This window comes from Typopeltis vanoorti, chromosome 18 (genome assembly GCF_054136105.1).
Source record: "Typopeltis vanoorti isolate ZY-2024b chromosome 18, IOZ_Tvanoo_1.0, whole genome shotgun sequence".
Taxonomy (NCBI): Eukaryota; Metazoa; Arthropoda; class Arachnida; order Uropygi; family Thelyphonidae; genus Typopeltis; species Typopeltis vanoorti.
Genome location: NC_143566.1, coordinates 108071871 through 108091296, shown reverse-complemented (window position 1 = coordinate 108091296; position 19426 = coordinate 108071871). Strand labels below are relative to the sequence as shown.

Sequence of the window (19426 nt, the reverse complement as noted above, 5' to 3'; positions counted from 1 at the left end):
TAGGATTTGATGACATATCACGACGCATCTTAAGGGAATGTTCCAGGGAACTGGCAGTAGCATTGGCATGCCTGTTTAATAAGAGTTTTGCAACAGCACAGGTTCCAAGGGAATGGAAGGAGGGTAAAATTATTCCACTGCATAAAGGTGGTGATAAGGCTGGCTTCAAATTATAGGCCGGTCTGTATATCTGGAGTTGTGGTGAAGGTCCTGGAGAGATTGGTGAGAAGTATGATACAGAAATGGGTTGATAAAAGCAGTATTCTCTGTGGTTATCAGCATGGGTTTGTTAAGGAGTGATCCTGTTTCTCTAACTTACTTATGTACTATAACAAAGTGACAAATACCCTGGACAGAGGAGATGCATATAGAGTGGTGTACTTGGATTTTGCAAAGGCTTTTGATAGATTGCCACATCACAAGCTCTTATATAAATTTAAGAGCTTGTATTAAACTTTGCCTCCTTCTCTTCAACAAATTATTGACAAATACTGAACAGTCAATTGGGTGGAGATATGTAGACGACATATTCATAATATGGAAACACAGCAGCTGAGTTATATGATTTTCTGGCATCTATTAACTCCTTCCACCATAAAATCAAAGTCACCTTAAAACTTAAGAATGAACGAAAATTACCTTTTCTAGACATTTTAATTACAAAACAAGCAGACAAAGGCATTTCTCTTAGTGTGTACTGGAACCCAAGCCAAGCCACACAAGTCGTTACCTACATTTCTCCTCGTCACACCATATTTTACAAAAATTGTATGCTGAAAAAGAGGGCGATCTCTATTATAAGAGATGAAGAAACATTAACAGAAGAATTACATTCTATTCTCCAACTATTGATCAGAAATGGATATCCTAAAAAATAGCAAAAAGAATACTACTCTCTAATCCCTCCTCATGTTGGAGACTTAATGGATTTTTTACAACACTCAGAAAGGATTAAAACAGAATTTAATACTTCCTATATTTCGTCTCAGTCGCTGAGACATCTTCAGGGATTACAAAAAAAAAAAAAAAAAAACTAATGTAACATAAATGCAAATAACAAACAATACTAAGCCCAACCATGGGTGACATTAAAGTCCTAACTAGGTGGAGCGCCCTCTAAGGGCAGTTGTAGGTGGCCTGGAATGTAGGGTGGGACCTCTGGTGATAAGTGTTTCCCAAATCTTAGGAAGTTTAATGCAACCGTACTTATTAAGATTTGGTTGATTTCTGAGAGCTGCTGCTGATTCTAAGAATAGTCTCTTTTTTTTTTTTTTTTGAATTTGCTGTGGTGGAGCATGGTGGTTTTTTCCCATGAGATTCTATGGGTTGTATCCAAGACATGGTCAGCAAGGCCTGACTGACCATAGTAGTGGTTGCAGGTGTATGACTTGTGTTCCTCCAGGCAGATGGTTGCTGATCTGCCTGTCTGTCCAAAGTATGCCAGCTTACAGGAACAGGGTACTTTATAAACTCCAGGCACTGAGAGAGGAGGGAGCTAATCTTTTGTAGAACGGATAAGAGTAGCAAGTTTGTGGTGGGACTTAAATGCTGTGTGTGTAGGTTGTGCTTGTTTAAAATCTTGGCTATTTTTTCGGATGTGCCACAGATGTAGGGTATGGTGATGGCATTTCTAAACTCTTTCTGATGAGAAGACCGGGGAATGGGGGAGGAACTGATTATTTTTTTGATACTGTGATCGCTGTAGCCATTGAAGAAGAAAGTGTTGTGTACACACATACACAACATGTGGTCAAGTTCAGTAGTAAAGTGGTTCCACTGGAACAAAGATTGTGGGCTCTCTTGGTAAGAGTTTTAATAATGCCATATTGTTGAGCAGGGTGGTGGTGGGAGAGTTTGTGAATGTATCTGCCTGTGTGCCTGGGTTTTCTATATACAGTGAAGGAAAGTGTACCATTAGGAGGGCGTGTAACTAAAGTGTCTAGGAAGGGTAAACAATTGTTCTTTTCACTTTCCATCGTAAACTGGATTCTTTGATGTAGGCTGTTGAGGTGACTGAGGAAGGAGTCTAATGTGTCTGGGCCATGAGGCCAAATAGAGAACACATCATCAGCATATCTTAGCCAGAATGAAGGTTTGAGAGGGGCTGAGTCTATGGCTCGTTTTTCAAAATCTTCCATATAAAAATTGGAAGTGAGGTGGGTGAGAGGGTGGGGGAACCCATGGTGGGTCCCTCTATCTGCTTGTAGACTTTGTTCTTCCAAGAAAAATACCCAGAATTGATAGCAAAGGAAAAGAGATCTAAGATGTCAGAAGGAAAAACATTTTCTAAGAGTGCTAAGGTATCAATTAGGGGGATATTGGTAAACAATGAGGAGATGTCAAAGCTTACCAATATGTCTGTATTATTTAAGGTTAAATTTTCTATAAGGGTTTTAAAATGGGTAGAGCTTTTTTATATAGGATGTGGAAAGGCCAGTGAGGAGGGGGGGTCAGAGAGTTGGCCAGTTGTTTTGACAGTTTGGGTTTTTTCGTGATGTCTGGAGGCCAGGACAATACTTTAAGTAAGTTTTTTAATTTTTTTTAACTTTTGCTTTTTGTGGGGTTGTGTTCTAGCGGGGGTGTAGGTCGAGCGATCTTGGAGGATAATTCCCATTTTCCGATGGTATTCCGTGGCCTTAAGAACGACTGTGACATTACCCTTATCCGCTCTGGGATTGACAATACTTTTCTCTTTCCGTAATTTTATGAGAGCAGTGTGTTGGGCGGAAGATAAATTACTTTTTGGAGGTGAAGACTGGGCGAGGTTGTTGGAGACGTCAAGCCTGATATTATTTGCTATCTCCGGCGCTAAGCGACAGATCCCGCGTTCGATGTTAAACATTACATCAAGCACTGGCACTTCTTTCGGAGCGACCGCGAAATTTTGGCTGAGGCTTAAGGCACTGACGGCATTGTCGTTGAGCATAAGTGGTCTCTAATCCCTCTCTACAACAAATCCATGACATTCATTATAGAACTTCAATTTCCATTCCTTTTGTTGGCAAACTTTCACAAAAAATTGCTAATCTTATGACATTATAGTAGCCTTCAAACCAATTACGACAGTACAAAATCTGTTATGCTCATCAAAGGACCACAACTCTTTCAACAAGCATCCTGGAATTTAAAACATCCCATGTTCTTGTGGCCTTAATTACATAGGACAAACTTTGAAAAGTTTAGAAATAAGACAAAAGGAATATATTGGAGACAACAACAACAACAGAGAAGACAGTTCAGGGTTGGCATTCCATTTCTCCAACACTCGTCACAACACTGAATGGGAAAAGAGCTCCATGCCATACATAGAAAAAGACTACAGCTCCTGCAACATAAAAGAAGATACAGTGGTAATCCACTCACAAGGTACCCTAAAAAGAAACTAAGGGATAATTCCATGTAACATTTAGAAATCACTCATTAGATCTCTAAACACATCAGAGTTTAATTTCTCTGCTAACTATCGGATGCACCTGCTGAACAATAATTGACCATGTGCCAGCATCCATGCTCCATATGTTTCTACTGCATTTGTGTAATGGTTCCTACGCATTCGGTATTTTTTTTTTGTAATGGATTGATTCATAATCAAAACTTGTTGTTTGTTTATATTTGTATGTTCATCCAAACCCAGATAAAGCCACTAGTTCACGTGGCGAAAGTAGTTGGTAACTAGTAATATCGAATCTTACAACAAATAAACCCAGTGTTAGTTATAGGTATTAAAAAGGGGCACTCCTAAATGAAAGTGGATTTTATTACATTAGTTTTGTTATCGAAAATAACATACTAATCATGATAGACATATTGCTAATTAAGTGGGCCTCCCACAATGAGTCTACTGGCTCCATGGAGGTTACTGTAATAATAATAATAATAATAATATATCTTTTCCTCACATAGTCCAAATATGGCTGACCACCACCTGATGGTGGTGGTTAGCCACAGTTGGACATTCCACTAAATAACTTATATTCCACTCTACCTCACACCATATAGTCTCAAAATCGAGTTTTGATGATTTAGCATGGTGTCTTTCAATGGATATCTTTACAGAGGATTTCCTATGCACATCAGTCAGGGTTGGTGAAATGAATAAACCCATAAATGAATAAACCTTTTTGCTGATGGCATTCATTTTCAAGCTTTAAACGTGTTATCTATATGTCCAAAAATAGTGATGGCATCTGGTGGAAATAGGCATGTTGATAAATAGATTTGTTATGCCTCACTGGCTAATATGTCCATAGAATCCAAATAGTGTCTCACTTTGCCAATGAAATCCTTTGAGTTCTTGATGTGAGAGGTTGTTTTACCAACATAAGATGTTTGAAACTTGGTTAAATATTTAGCAAGGTTATATGTTGGAGAATGTCTCAGTCATAACAGAAAACCATGTTTTTGAATTTTGAGTGTTCCATAAATCTGTGGAACAATGGGAGATGTTGCGATCTTAGTTGGTCTTTAATCTCTTGTTTGATCAAGTTGTTCATCACAAGCATCTGCAGGTGTTAGAATCTAAAATACCTCAGCAGCATCTTTATCACCCTTCAGAGCTAAAATATTGTCACTGCAAGAAAAAAAAATCTGCATGTGGCTTATGCTACATTACATACACAGGATGTTCAGGAGAAATATACATGAAAGTCATGTCAAGGATGTGAGATCTTTCTTTTTCATGAAAGATGAGAAAGAAAGATCTCACAAATCAGGCCTGGCTAATCACTACAATATGGTAAACATCAGGGTAATTTGTGAACTAATATCTGGATCCTTAGAAGTTGATTATCATTTGCATTGATGTTTAGTGGAGAAAACAAACATTTTTAGATATTAATTAACTAACTAAATTTATTTAGCTAATTAGATTATTAAGCCAATATTTTACCATGGTAGCTATCTCCCATGAGCATGGATAGGAGAGGTTAATGTGATCAGATGGTTCTAGCAAATAAAGCTAGAACCATCTGAGACACTTTTTTTTTTAACCAATGCCTCACCCTTTCACAAAATAAGCAGAACATCCTGCCTACCTGCAAACCCAATCTTCCCCAAAATGCAGAACATAAAAAAATCCATTGCAATTCTCTACATTTAGGACAACTCAAAAAAAATTTCATATGTTCTAAAAAGGGTATGACATACAGGCCTCCTTCAAACCATACCATAAACTGGCTACTCTTATCTGCCTCACCATAAGATCTCTCCATCATCTAGACCAGGGCTGTCCAAAGCACTGCCCGCAGACCAGATGCGGCCTGCCTGTGTGTTTTGATTTTCACGAATGAAAAAATAAAATAACAATTTGAATCGAATGCATATAACATATAACATATTTTAATTCTATCACTAATCGATAATCTTGATATTGATCATTTTATTTGGTGTGTTTACATCACTATATACCCACATGTGTTTCAAATATTAGATGTGTCAAAGAAGCGTTCTTACCAGTGGCGGCTCGTGGCTTGAAATTGTGGGGGTGCTGCAACTTTCGAAATATACATACACACTGTAAGTGCAACGTTTACGTGTTTGGATAAAATATCAAAATTATGGTAAAAAATTTTTTAAAAATTAAACATCAAAAAATATTGTTTATTATCGATAAAATTATACAGTTTGATATAATTCAAAATTACTTAAAAATAAAATCCATTACCATAACCCCAATAATGTTCTAAAATAAAAACTATAACAAATGTTATGTCTTTAATTGTAATGCCCAAATATTTAAAAAGACAGAGTAAACACGATAAGCACTATGAACACTACTACTGGAGCAAACTGCAAATAAACAACAGTGGAACTGCATGACAGATAGTGCCGCATTATGCTAATAGCTCGCATCTCACTATGGCGTGTATATGCTTGCATGCGTAGCAATATGGCACTGTGTTTACCACAGTGTCATGTTGCTATGCTAACGTCCTTCGCCCCCCCCCCTAAGTGCTACAAGATGGATTTTCATTATTTTTTATACAAAATAAGAGAATTGTATAGGATTGTTGATAATAAAATTAAATATTACAAGTAAATATAAATAAATTAATAAATATATTTATATATCGAGAAAAATCGAAGATGATGCAGTTCCGCAGTGCCTATGCACAAGCCGCCCCTGGTTCTTACACTGTTTTGTTCCAATACGCATGCTCTGGGCTCTCACTGGGAACGTTTGGAGGTTGTGTCGCTGCTGCTCACCAAATTACTAGATATGCATTGTGATGCGGCCCTACGATAATTTTTTTTTAATGCGGCCCTCAGATTACCTAAGGTTGGACAGCTCTGATCTAGATCATACTCTGGTCTACAAGCACTTCTTACTCCTACAAGCTATCTTACTTGGGACAAACAGAAAGAACAGCAAACATCCATCTGAGGAACACAGAAATTATGTCTCCATTACCTACACTACAGACATCTGGAGTACCAGACCATGCTATGAGTACAGATCATCAGATCCAAAACCTTCCATTTTATACAAAAGCAGATATAAATCAGAAAGACTCTTTAGAATCAGCCACAGCAAGACAACATTCTTCAAATTTCAAGAAATTCAGTGACTCGCTTTACCAAAGAGAACATCATACTGAAACCTTCAGCAATATTCCACTGCAAGAAGATGCTACTTGGGACTATAGGATCCTACATTCACACTTAATCTGTTTGCCTTCCTGTCGGTGTGCCTGTGCACATGCTTTAGTATCCTTTGTGCCCACGAAAATGCCTTGCTAACCAAAGCAAAATAACTGGCTAAATAATCTAATTAACTAAATAAATTTAGTTAGTTAATTATTATCTGTTTTCTACATCTGTTTTCTCCAATAAGTAATAACAAGAAGAGTGTCGTATATTAAATTTAATGGCTATATTCATAAGTTGAAAGAAGCCTTGGAAATTATGTATAAACCAACTCTGATCAGCCCTATATGAAATGCCTGAAATTTAGAGAACTAGATCATAATAGGTGTTACGCAGTAATCAACAATGAAGCACATGTGACATAGCAACAAAATATTAACTATAATTTTAACAACAATTCTCTTAATGTTATTTTATGTTTCAAGAATCATATGCTCCTATATGTTTTCAAATTGATAAACTAAACTATATTCCATATAAACTATACTCTTCTTACATCCATAGGATGTAAGAAGCTAGTAGAATAAATAGCTTCTTCAGTTGTGTTGTACCACATCTGTTTAAGATGAGCAACAATTCACAGAAGCTTGGTGTCTTTAAATGTTTATTTAATTATGAAACAAGTATTTTGCTTTATTCACCCCCAGTATCTTCATAAGTACAAAGAGAAGAATATGCATGCATGCACAAACTCCCCAAGCTTAACCCTCCTCAAAACCCAAATCACAAAAAATCCATTGCCATCTCTTACATCTAGGGGCACCTCAGAAAAAAAAAAAAATTATGCATTCTTGAAGATATAACATTCAACATTTTTCAAGCCTTACTAAAAAAATTGGCTATCCTTATCCACTCACTAAAAGATCCCCTCCATCATTTAGATTATCATGGTATCTACAGTACTCCTTTTAGCTGCAAATTGTTCCATTTTGTAAAACTGGAAGAACTGCGAATACCTGTCTGGATGAACATAAAAAAATAAAAATAAAATTTTTTAAAAAATTGCATCCACTATCTACACTACAGCTACTCCAGGACTACAGACCATGCTAACGATTCAGTTCATCAGATTCAGAGAGGGAAAAATCATTCTATCTGAGAATATTTTCTGAATCTTCAACAGCACAACATTCCCCAAACCTAAATAAATAAGGCTATCTCATCCTACAAAAAATATGGGAGACTATTATTATGGCAATTGTCATCCCAATAATCAAGATCTACATTATCAAGATTAAGCCATTTTGCACTAAACCTGCACCTGCTCTTTCTGTCGTGCTTGCATGCATGTGCACATTTATATCTTTGTGCCTATGAAGATGCCTTGATGATCTAGGTGAAATCATAGCTTACTAATTAAATAAAAGCTTAAAAATTAAATAAACTTCATCAAAAGGCCACCATATCCTAGTGATCCTCCTAACCTCATCAATTTTATGTTGATAATGTTCCACATATAAAAGAGAGAAAGTGGTGATAACTTGAAATAAAATTAAAATTTTTGTGTAATTTTTAGAAACTAAAAATGAAGTATTCAAATTCTCATAACACATTTTCTTAACATACAGTAATTATTAATTTAAATTATTTGACTTTAACACAGTGAAATAAGGAAAATAAATACCATGGCTAGATAAAATCGAGACCAGTACACATGCAATTCACATAAGAGCACCTTATGTAACCACCTTATCCTAGAATTATGATCACAAAATTTGATGGTAGAAAGTTATAGGCAGAACCACTGATGATGAACCCAACCAGTGTCATATGTATCGAGATGAAAGTATTTCTGTAAATGCATCTGTAAACCGTGAAATCAGTCTAATCAGGTGCTAATCATAATAAAAAATTTAATTTCTTAAAAGTGGTAATATATGCTTACGACTGACAACTAGTGGTAAATGACAGATGATATTTACTATCAATGAATGGTGTAGTGGCACAGCAATTAAACTTGGAGTTGATGGTAGCGGCTGGTTTTTCTGCTGAATATCAGTGGTGAGTCTTGTCTTGGAGAATCATTCTTTTTACATTTTCTTTTTATGGGAAAAAAGAAATGCTGCTGTCGTCTCAAGACCAATCAAGTTTAGCAATGGCAAAATCTGTAACATCAAGGAAGCATCACCACTGCATTTACTAACTTGCATAAATATTTCTAAATGTGAACTTTATAACAACCCAAAAAAGGTCTCATCTCATCTTCCTTTCCCTCTTTTACCTTGCAGTGTCAAGGGTTAATCATCGGATCTCAAACCGTTTACAGGATAAGGTGGTCAGCCCTACACCCCAGTGTATCCTATGTCTGTAGTGATGAATTCTCAAGGCCGGTTTGCCTGCTTTGCGGGATGAAAAACCCTTGGATAAACTGGGGAAAAAAACCCTACTGTCCATGCCCAAGACCGGCTAACTTGGCTATGGCTGAGAAAGATCCTTCAGCTCCTCACATCACCAACAGGAATTGAACCTAGGACACTCCTTCCCCAGGCATATGGGTGCAAAGCGCATAGCCACTAGGCTAACCGTGTGGAGACCCCCAGAAAAGGTGCTGTATAAAATACATGAATTTGATCTGTATGATCTAATGTAAATAATACCATGGGATAATAATAAAAAAATAAATAAAACTATCAATGGCATAAATTTCTGTGGTTAAGTGGTTCTGCAGAAAGCTTCTGGTACCAAGACCATATGTTTTAAGATAAATAACGAGTTTAATAAAATTACTATTATTATTATTATTATTATTATTATTATCCTAAGATCCCATGGAGTCAAAGACTCATCAAGGAGGTCCCTTTGTCATACACACAGCTCATCGTACCTTGCCATAAACACATTCAAATTATCTGTGGACACCACACTCTCAGGCAATGCATTCTAATCATTCATATAACTCTACAAGATTCATAAGTTGTTAGACTTACATCGTTAAGAGTATCAGCCAAAGGTGTACAGAAAAATGTTGAAAGTTTATTTAGTGTACAGAAAAAAAGAATAGAAATAATTAATTACACATATCAGATGTTATTATTATTATTACATGACACCTGCAGGGAGTCCAAAGACTTATAGAGGGAGGACACCTACTCTACAACTCTCCGTCTCGACCACTCAATTCACCAACTACAACTATTTTCATCACCTACACCAACGCCACCTACCACTGACCACCACCACCACTATTTTCACAGACAATCACAAACATCCATGCACACAGCAGGATTCAAACCCACAGCCTTTTGAGTGGAGAGCAGATACGCTAACCACTCAGCCAACCAGGCCATATTATCAGAACTTCACAATTCATACATATAAATAAATAACCAGAATAAAAAACCTTAAATTAATTACTGCATACATGTTGGAACAATGCTAGTTGCTACTGTCTGTAGCATCACGTGTATTGTATCCTAGGTCTGTGGCAATTAAATTTTTAATGAAAACAGACCAAACTTGGTGTAGGATTAAGCCTTGATTTTTGTTACATTGCATGGGGATCTGCAGCATTTCAGAGGCTTCCTTGAACTTCTTGTAAAACAATTATGATCAATACAAGGCATTTTTGTTTGTTGCCAAACTACTTGATGGCCTGTGCCGTATGGGAAGCCAAACCTGATTTATGCTGTCTTCTTTTTTTGACATCTTTTAGGTGAGCAGACATGCAGTTCGCCCCTGACCTTCCCATTTGGCCTACATAGAGAGAGGCCTCATAACAATAACCAATGCTTGTGCACTAGGAAGAAGGGAAAGAAGAATAAAATGTCTTTTATATAAAGAGTTGCAGCAAGTAACAGGTAAAACTAATAAAAGAGATTATTTATTATTATTATTACAGGTATTACAGGTATTTTCATGGATTAAGAAGACTCATTGTGGGAGACACATTATTCACATAGCATCTATCATACCTCTCCTTAAACAACTCACTCACTGATGAAGCACTCACAACCACCTCTGGCAACTCATTTCATCCATTCACGATCCTCTAAGCAAAAAAACTAGTCTTATTTTTTATTATGCTCTCACCCATGAAAGGTTATTTACAAACATATAGTATATTTTGTACCATGGGTGGGCTAAGGATTTTTTTTTCTATTTTTATCAATTTTATATATATTTTTTATTTTTTTAATTTATTTTTCACATAGTCCAGAAACCCTGCTCTAAAGACAAACATGGAACTTTTTCAAGCCATTTCAGACCTCCAATAACCACTCTCGCTAACCACACTCATGGACATTAATAGTAAATCATTCTGATTTTTATAAAGTGATGGAAAAAAATTGATTTTTAACCAAGATGGCAAATAAAACTACTCATTTCAAGATTCTAGTATTAATTAGCACCGATGTCAAAAATGCACTGATAGAAAAACAAAATCCTAAAACAGAAAATATAATAAAAACCAAAAAAGACACCTACCAGAAGTGGCCTAACCAAGAAAACAGAATCACAAATAGAATACAAAAGAAACTACTGTGAACAGAGAAAAAAAACCAAAAAACACATAGAAATATTAAGCAATTTTGTAATAGAACCAAAAAAAAAGATATATCAAAGCCACAACTAAAAACCTCATCATCATAAATTTCTTGATATGTACCCTCAAAGGGGGGAAGAGTACAGGCTACCCTGATAGTACCATATGATTAAAAGTCTGCATTACAACCAATCTCCTACCAACAATTTTTCTTCAAATTAGTCTGCTACTTGTCAGTACTTCAATACTGTCATAACTAACATTTTGGTCCTCTAATTCACTTCTGACTGAATCAACCCACCTAGATCTTGGTTTTCTTCTGGATCTTTTCCCCACTATCCTGCTATGAAATACCTGGATGGTGTAAAAAAAAGTGTGTGGGTGGGGGGGGTTTAAGTGGTCATACCACATTAGATTGGCTCTGCTCACATCATTTTTGAATACTAACAATGTTGAATTCCTTCCTAATATCTTCATTTTAATATGATTCTGCCTCTGAAGTATCTAATATATCAAATATGAAAGTTCTGAGAACTCTGAACTCTCATATACATGGACTCGCTTACACTACCCCTGCCAATTTTTATATGGAGTATTCTGCAAAACATGATCTTGATACTGCCAGTCTCGAACCTTTTATCTGATTAAGATATATTGATGATGTGATCTCTATTTGGCAACATGTCTCAGACACAAATGGCTTGCCTCTAATCACACATCTGCCCTTTCATTTGTGGTTGACAAAAAAAAAAAATCTATCATACAGGGAGATACATAAGTTTTCCCATCATCCCTCTTCTCAACAATATGGTGTCATCAAAACCAATGTCAACAAAGCTTCCAACTTCTGTTCCACCCATGCTTTCCTTACAGCAAAACTTGCTTTTATTCACCAAACTTTCCTATCCAATGGTTATAATGCCAAAAAATCTATTGCATTATCTGTCCTTTCCACCTCCACTTCAACATAAAAACTACAACAATGTCATTACTATTCCCTTCCAGGGCACTTCAGAAAAAATAGCCCAAACTTTAAAAAAATATACTCTCTGCACTGCTTTCAAAACATTTTTGAAGCTGGCTTCCCTTCTTTACTCTCCTAAGGATCCACTTCCTCTCCTCTCTGTCTCAGGTGTTTACAAGGTTCCTTGTTCTTGCAACTTATAATATCAAGGTAAGACTGGGAAGTCTATTAACATCTGCCTAGATGAACACAAAAAAATACATCCACTACCACAACTATGGTTAGTCAGGTCTAGCAGACCATACCTTGGATACCTTGTACAGAATCAGATGGAAGAAAACTATCATGCTCGATCACAGTAAATATAAACTTATGTATGCAGAATCAGTAGAGGATTTTAAAAAAACATCCTAATCTTAATAAATGTGGTTGTCCAAGATTTGGGAAACTTTAATTCTCAGGCCTGCAACCCAACATCTAAGGTAAGCCAACAGCACCCACACAGGGTGCCCCTCATAGGACAGTATAGTCTAATTTCATCTCTTCCAATTATTGTTTCTTGGTTTTTTTGTGTGTGTGTTATTACAATTTTAACTCTGTATTTCTGAAAATGTCTCTGTGACAGAGACAAAATATTGAAATAATTAATTTATTTCTCTTTGTGCTGTAGTTATTTAATTAAATTGTATTATGAATGCTTATATCAGTCTTTAATCTTTGATCAGTTCTTTATTTCTAATCAAACACTCAGATCCAAAATTTAAAACATCTGAACACTCTCTTGTATGCTGTTAGTTTAGTGTTTTTGGTAATTTCTCTCATATTTCATACAAATTTATTCAACTGACTCCTCACCATACCTGCTTTGCTCATTCTGTTGTCTATTTCTAAATTTGATTTGCCATCATCACTAAATAGCTGAAATATTTTACTTGTTCTATAAGTTCTCCACTGAGAATGCATTTGAGGTTTTCTATGTCCCTACCTATTTTCATAGTTCCAGTCTTTTTATTGATGTCAATTTATTCCGTATAACTGTAGAATCTTGAAACATTTTTCTCTGGATACCTTGTTATATGCTTTTCACTAGATCTACAAAACTTAAGTATAGGTCATTGTTATATTCCCTTGATTTCTCAACTATTTGTCAAAAAAGTGAAAATCTGATCTTGACAACCTCTATTTGGCCTGAACCCAACTTGTTCTTCTCCAAGTCTGTCTTCCCTTCCATGATTTTTCTTAGCCTCTTCTCAAGTATGCTTGCATAGATCTTACCTGGAACACTTAGCAGAAAAATTCCTCTGTGATCTCATATTCAGCATCATTCTCCTTTTTACAGATGGGAACTATGGGCTCTACTCCAATCATCTGGAATTCAACCTTCTGACCAGGCCCTCTGAATTATACAATGTGGCCACTGTCAAACTTTTATATTTGGGCTTTTCTGGTCGAATATCATGTATACTAGCTGCTTTTCCACATTTCATGTTATTGATATATATATTCTGTTTGCATTCCTCTTGAATATTTTCTACTATCTACTACTGTTCTAACACTGCTTCTTTCATTAAAAGTCTTTCAAATTAATTACTCTAGATAAAGAGAATATATCTTATCTTCAGTTTTCATGTCACCATTATCATTTCTGATTCTTTTTACAGTACTCTTTCCTCCATTTCTAAGCTTTTTCAATAGCCTCCAGAACCATATTAACTAAAGTCTTCCCAAGACTTTTGTTTATCTACTTTTACACATAGCGTAGCTCTCTTTTATTTTTCTCTGTATTATTTTAATGCATCTGCTGACTTATTTCCTAAGAACTTTTGGTATGCTTTCTTCTTTTCCAGGATTGCTTCTTTAAATTCTCGTGCCCACCATCGTGATCTTATTTTTTTATCTCTGAAGACAACTTCACCACATTCATCCCTACATGAATCAATTAACATCTTCATAGTTTTCTTTAGTCTCAGTAGCACACTCTGAAGAAAACATTCATTTCTTCAGTAGCAAACTGAAGAAATCAAGGTTTTCTTCGATCTGCAACTGAAACTATAAGGTTTGGTTCTTGTTTTTGAGCTGGTCTGGTTAGCGAGTGGTTCGCATATCCATTCTCCAGCCATGAGGCTGTGGGTTCGAATTCTTCAAGTGGCATGAATGTTTGTGCTTATTCTACTGACCATTTACCATATGTACTGCTGTAACCTGTATTCTAGCACAGTATGACCTTTGATGTCTTTACACCATAAAAAAAAAAAAAAAATCAAATCTTGTTTTCAAACTGTTTCATTTTTTTCTTGAATAATGTTTGTATAGTTGAGTTTACAGTTTACATGTAACAGCTGCTCACCTTTAATTCTTTTTAAAACTTTCTTATATTATTATTATTGTTTCAATTCATTTTCATTTTCATTCATTCATTTCAATTCTAATTAAAACTAAGTGAGGATCAACTTAGATCAATTGAATGATCACTAAGTGATGATCCAATTTCAAATTTTATGCATACTCTTGTATCTTGAACCAGCATAAAAATATAACTATCGACAATAACATAGTCAAATGAGGGATTTTCTTATTTTTTTGTGTCTTCTCTCCATGTGAACGTGTACACATCTTTATGTTAGAATATGGTGTTAGTAATAACTAGTATATCCTAAGCCGAAATACAACAGGTACCGACTGTTATTATTAGCTTTGTCATTTTCTCCTGATCTTCCAAAAACATTCTATGTGGTTGGTGGGATTTATTTTCTGCTCTGCTTTTTTAGATCTCTAAGAAGGATCACCTTTTCCATTTTCTTTATGGTTTTGTGCACTAATGACATAAAAAATTCCTATACTACTTCCTTAGGAGAACATTTTCAGAGACTATAGACACAAATAAGTTTCAGTTTCCATTTCTCCATTTTGAAGTTTGCCCACATAACTCTACTTGAAATTGCCTTACAATCAAGTTTATCTTAGTGTTTGGTGTTGAATTCTTATCCCTACCCCTTTTGTGCCTTGATCGATATACTTATTATTTAACAGAATTTTACCTGTTTTGGTCTTCTTTATCTTAAAGATTAAAGGTGGTACACCGTTTGGCAACTCCTATAGGCAGAGATGACCTTGCTAATACTTCTGCCTGGTATCTCCACTTGGACCTGGCTCCCACTGAAGAGACCTCAATAAAGGTCGAAACTAGTCTGGGTAGTAGCCTTTCCTTTAATGCATAACATTATACATATCTGCAAGGAGATGTGTTTTGCATTATGGGAGATACTAAGAGAGGAGTGATGTTAGCTTGCTCCACCTTTGCAACGAGTTTCCCGGTGTTGTATCACCTTACCCCAGTCCTGAAGATACTTTCAGGCACAAACTTTGTTTGCTCACACTTGGATAAAGGATTAAACTAAATTTATTATAGCCTAACCAAGTGAAAAATAAACTTTCAACATCTTTCTCTAAATCCAGAGTAATTTAATAAAAAGGTGGCACACCGTTTCGCAACTCCTATAGGTAGAGATGACCTTGCTAATGCTTCTGCCTAGTATCTCCACTTGGACCTGGCTCCCACTGAAGAGACCTCAATAAAGGTTGAAACTAGTCTGAGTAGTGGCCCTTCCCTTAATGCATAACAAAACACATATCTGCAAGGAGATGTGTTTTGCATTATGGGAGATACTGAGAGAGGAGTGATGTTACCCTGCTCCACCTTTGCAACGAGTTGCCCAGTGTTGTATCACCTTACCCCAGTCCTGAAGATGCTTTCAGGTGCAAACTTTGTTTGCTCACACTTGGATAAAGGATTAAACTAAATTTATTATTATTCTTTATCTTAGTAATGCCAATTATGTCCACGCGATACTTTACCACTTCTTCCGCTGGTTCAATTTTCTTTCCATTTTGGTTCTTTGTATCCCTTAAAAGTGATGCAGAAGTATCCTCACAGTTATCTAGCTTTGATATTTAAGTGGCCCCAACCAAAAACATATAAAATAATAGAAATAGAACATAGAATAATGTTTTCAGAATTGCAGGACTGATGATATTTCGAAAACAAAGAATGACCTAACAGAAAATATTACATCAGAACATACAAAATATAATAAAGAATATGAAAAACATGAAGTTACCAGGAGAAGATAATATAAATACAGGTTTGTAGAAAAACACAGGTGAAAATTTAAATAAAAAGCTTCTTGAAATTCTTTAATGTATCAGGTTTAGATTGCTGTTCCTCAGCAATCTAAACCTAGTTTTTGGAAGAGGAACAGATTATACTAATTTATAAAATAATAATAATAATAATAATAATAATAAAGATGGCTGCAACAACTATAGAGGAATTGGTCTACTAAATACAGGTTACTGCAGGGATATTACTGTACAGATCTTTACTTTAAAATTAACTGAAAGGAGAAGAGAATTTCAAAGATAAATAATATATGTATGCCACCTAGTATAAAATATATTAGAATTAGACTATAATGCCTTATCTGACCAACTTTTGTAATATGGAAGAGAAACGTGGAGTGTAAAAAAATAAAATAAAATAAAATAAAAAAGAATATTGAAAAATTAATATAAACTGCAGAAATGAAATTTCAATGAATAACAGCTGGATGTACTACGTAGGACCAGAAAACAAAATACTACAATCTCTAAATATAAAACAATAAATTATTACATCAGTATAAATATAAACAAAAGTAGATACATCCAAATTGAATAGACAATAGCAGACTTACAAAAGTATTGCAGTTATTAAATAAACGAAGGGAAAAGAGGGAAAGGGAAAACTGGAAGATCTTTCAAGAAAGTGTTGCATAAAACCGGAACAGGCCACTTGGCCTATAATTCATATTAGGATGGAGAAGACAGTCTTCATAAGAGACTAAAATACTCAAGCATCAAAAAAAAGATATATAAGATATTTCATTGAAAATAATTAAATAAAAATGACATATCTTGTCGCACAGACATCACAATAATTTCGCTTCATTTCTGTTAAACTAGTGATAATAGAAAATAAGGGCGATTTTTTAAATTGTTTCTCTTTTCAATTTTAGATATTAATTAGAAGAAAATTGTTGTTATTTACCTAAGCATAATATTGAAAATTCTGATTATGTATATACAAACTGGAAGACTGAAATTTAAAGCACACTATACTCTAACCTATTTTAATATCCATTGGTTTTTAATTGCGCCATTACACTAATTTTCTAATAATACGCATCACAATATTTTATATCATCTGGGTCAATATTAAAACTGAAGCTTAACTAGTTTCATCTGAATGTCACACTGTTACTATTTCTTATTCATGATCGCAATTAAACGTGCGGAATCCAAATCAACAGCAAGCTTGAACATCCACTGATGTGCTGATGAATTCAATTTCGACGTCGATGGAATTGATTCATTGTCAATCGGAAAAATTAAAATCAAAATTAAATGAACGTTACTCTAACCTTGGAAAAATGAATGAATGCCGGTATAAATAAAGAATATAACAATGTATAGTTAAGAAATATATATATATTAGCATGTATGTGAACCAAAATTTGTTCCAATATATAACATATAAGCTGCTCATTGAATAAAGCCACTGCATGGTGATAACTAATAAACTGAATCACTGTATAGTTAATAAGCATATTAGTTATAAACAAACGTAATTCAGTTTTGAACAACTGACCTAACAATAAGAGTCTGTGCGTAGCTCTGTATATCTGTTTATCCTTTTGTATTTGTTTCTCTATCTTCTTATTTGCCTCTTTTCGCCGCTTATCCTCTTCCGCGTCGCTCTTGGAGCTGGAACCTCCGAAACAACCCATGTCATTAGTTAGGCTTAACAGTGATCACAGCCAGGGTTTATTTGAATGCGGTTTTCGCACTCTAACACCGTCCGATTAAACTCCTTGGTAGACTTTTTTATTCTTTTCACTCCCATAAGAAAAACAAAGCAAAAGAAACACACGCCCGTCACGACACTGCTATTACACTGTACATATTTGAGCGTCACATCTGCGAATTCTATCCGCACACATCGATACTCGGGCAGTACTCATGAACGCTAATCAGCCTACCACCAGGCTGCCACCCTCTGCAAGAGATGGGTGGGACTGAAGTGTGCTAAGGATTCTGGGAAATGAAGCCTTAGCCAGAACGTGAACCAGACGTAAGCCTATATATTACGACAATCAACACGATCCTATTGGTGTTCAGACAGAGTTTCGGTCCAAACCTTGCAAGTATTAAATTACGAATATAAAGTGTGGAGTAAAAATGTATAATTAATTAATTAATGGATAGATTAAATGAAATTTTGACAAGTCAACTTTAAGACAGTAAAAACTATCTAGTTTACAGTAACTTTTTGGTTCCAGATAGGTGTACATAAAATCTAAAACGCAACAGTTACGTTATACAGGAAGAGGACTTCCCAATGTCTATTGTTCTTTTTTTAAAAAAATGTATTAGCAAGGTTTACTGCATCGGAATAGCCGACTCATGGGTTTAAATAAATTATTCTGAAAAAAAAAATAATAAGCAAATAATAAAATAATAGTGGCCTGTTCCTCAGAGCCTCACAGTGCATAATACTTTCGAACAGAAATAGCTTTCTCAATCTATATTTACGCGACTGAATAATGATTAAATTTTAAGTTAAAAGCTGTGCGTGCGTGTGTGTGTGTGCTGTATATATATATATATAGAGAGAGAGAGAGAGACACATAAATATATAAGAGTATTCAATATCATAGTTAACACATTATTAAGAAGGTAAAAAATATTAAAAAACACTCTTAGTGCTGAACTTTTAGTTCTTTCCTTACATTGAGCTATGTCACAGAAACTTTATTCCACATGACATTGAACAATTCAAGTGATAACCAATGTCTCAACGCAATTTGCAATGAGAATTAGATGAAACTGTTTCCACTGAGTATTCAGTGGAGTAATGACAAGCAATGCAGATTTAGTGATTTAGAGCCCCATTCATGACTTGGTCATAGAAAGGAGCAAAACTTACAGTTTAAGTTGGAGATATATATGTGGGAAATGTATTATTTCTATAAATTGCAAACATCTCTGGCTGGTTTGCATGTTATACTGGATCACCGAAGATTGCCATTCACGTATGAGTTAAGATAATTTAAAAAGTCACGTTCAGTTGCTCTGTATAAATATTCTTCTATTACTACGAAGCGAAGCGAACGCTGATCCTTTCTGACAAATGGCATTTTATGCTAAAGGCATTCAGTCAGTGAAATATTAAGGGAAGGAGAATAGAAAAAAAGAGATTAATAATATTGTGTAGCAAACTGCAAACTACAAAGTGG

At 35.2% G+C, this 19426-nt stretch overlaps 1 protein-coding gene across 2 annotated transcripts in view; it reads right to left on the bottom strand.

Moving 5' to 3' along the window:
* LOC150097045 (guanine nucleotide-binding protein G(s) subunit alpha) overlaps positions 1–18187 on the bottom strand; it is a 320682-nt gene extending 302495 nt beyond the window's left edge. For both annotated transcript variants that reach the window (XM_090408599.1, XM_090408598.1), the window contains exon 1: positions 17779–18187. In XM_090408599.1, the coding sequence (XP_090264725.1) occupies positions 17779–17917 (139 nt within the window). In that variant the 5' untranslated portion in view covers positions 17918–18187. The remainder of the gene's footprint in view (positions 1–17778) is intronic.
* Between the last annotated feature and the right edge of the window lie 1239 nt (positions 18188–19426).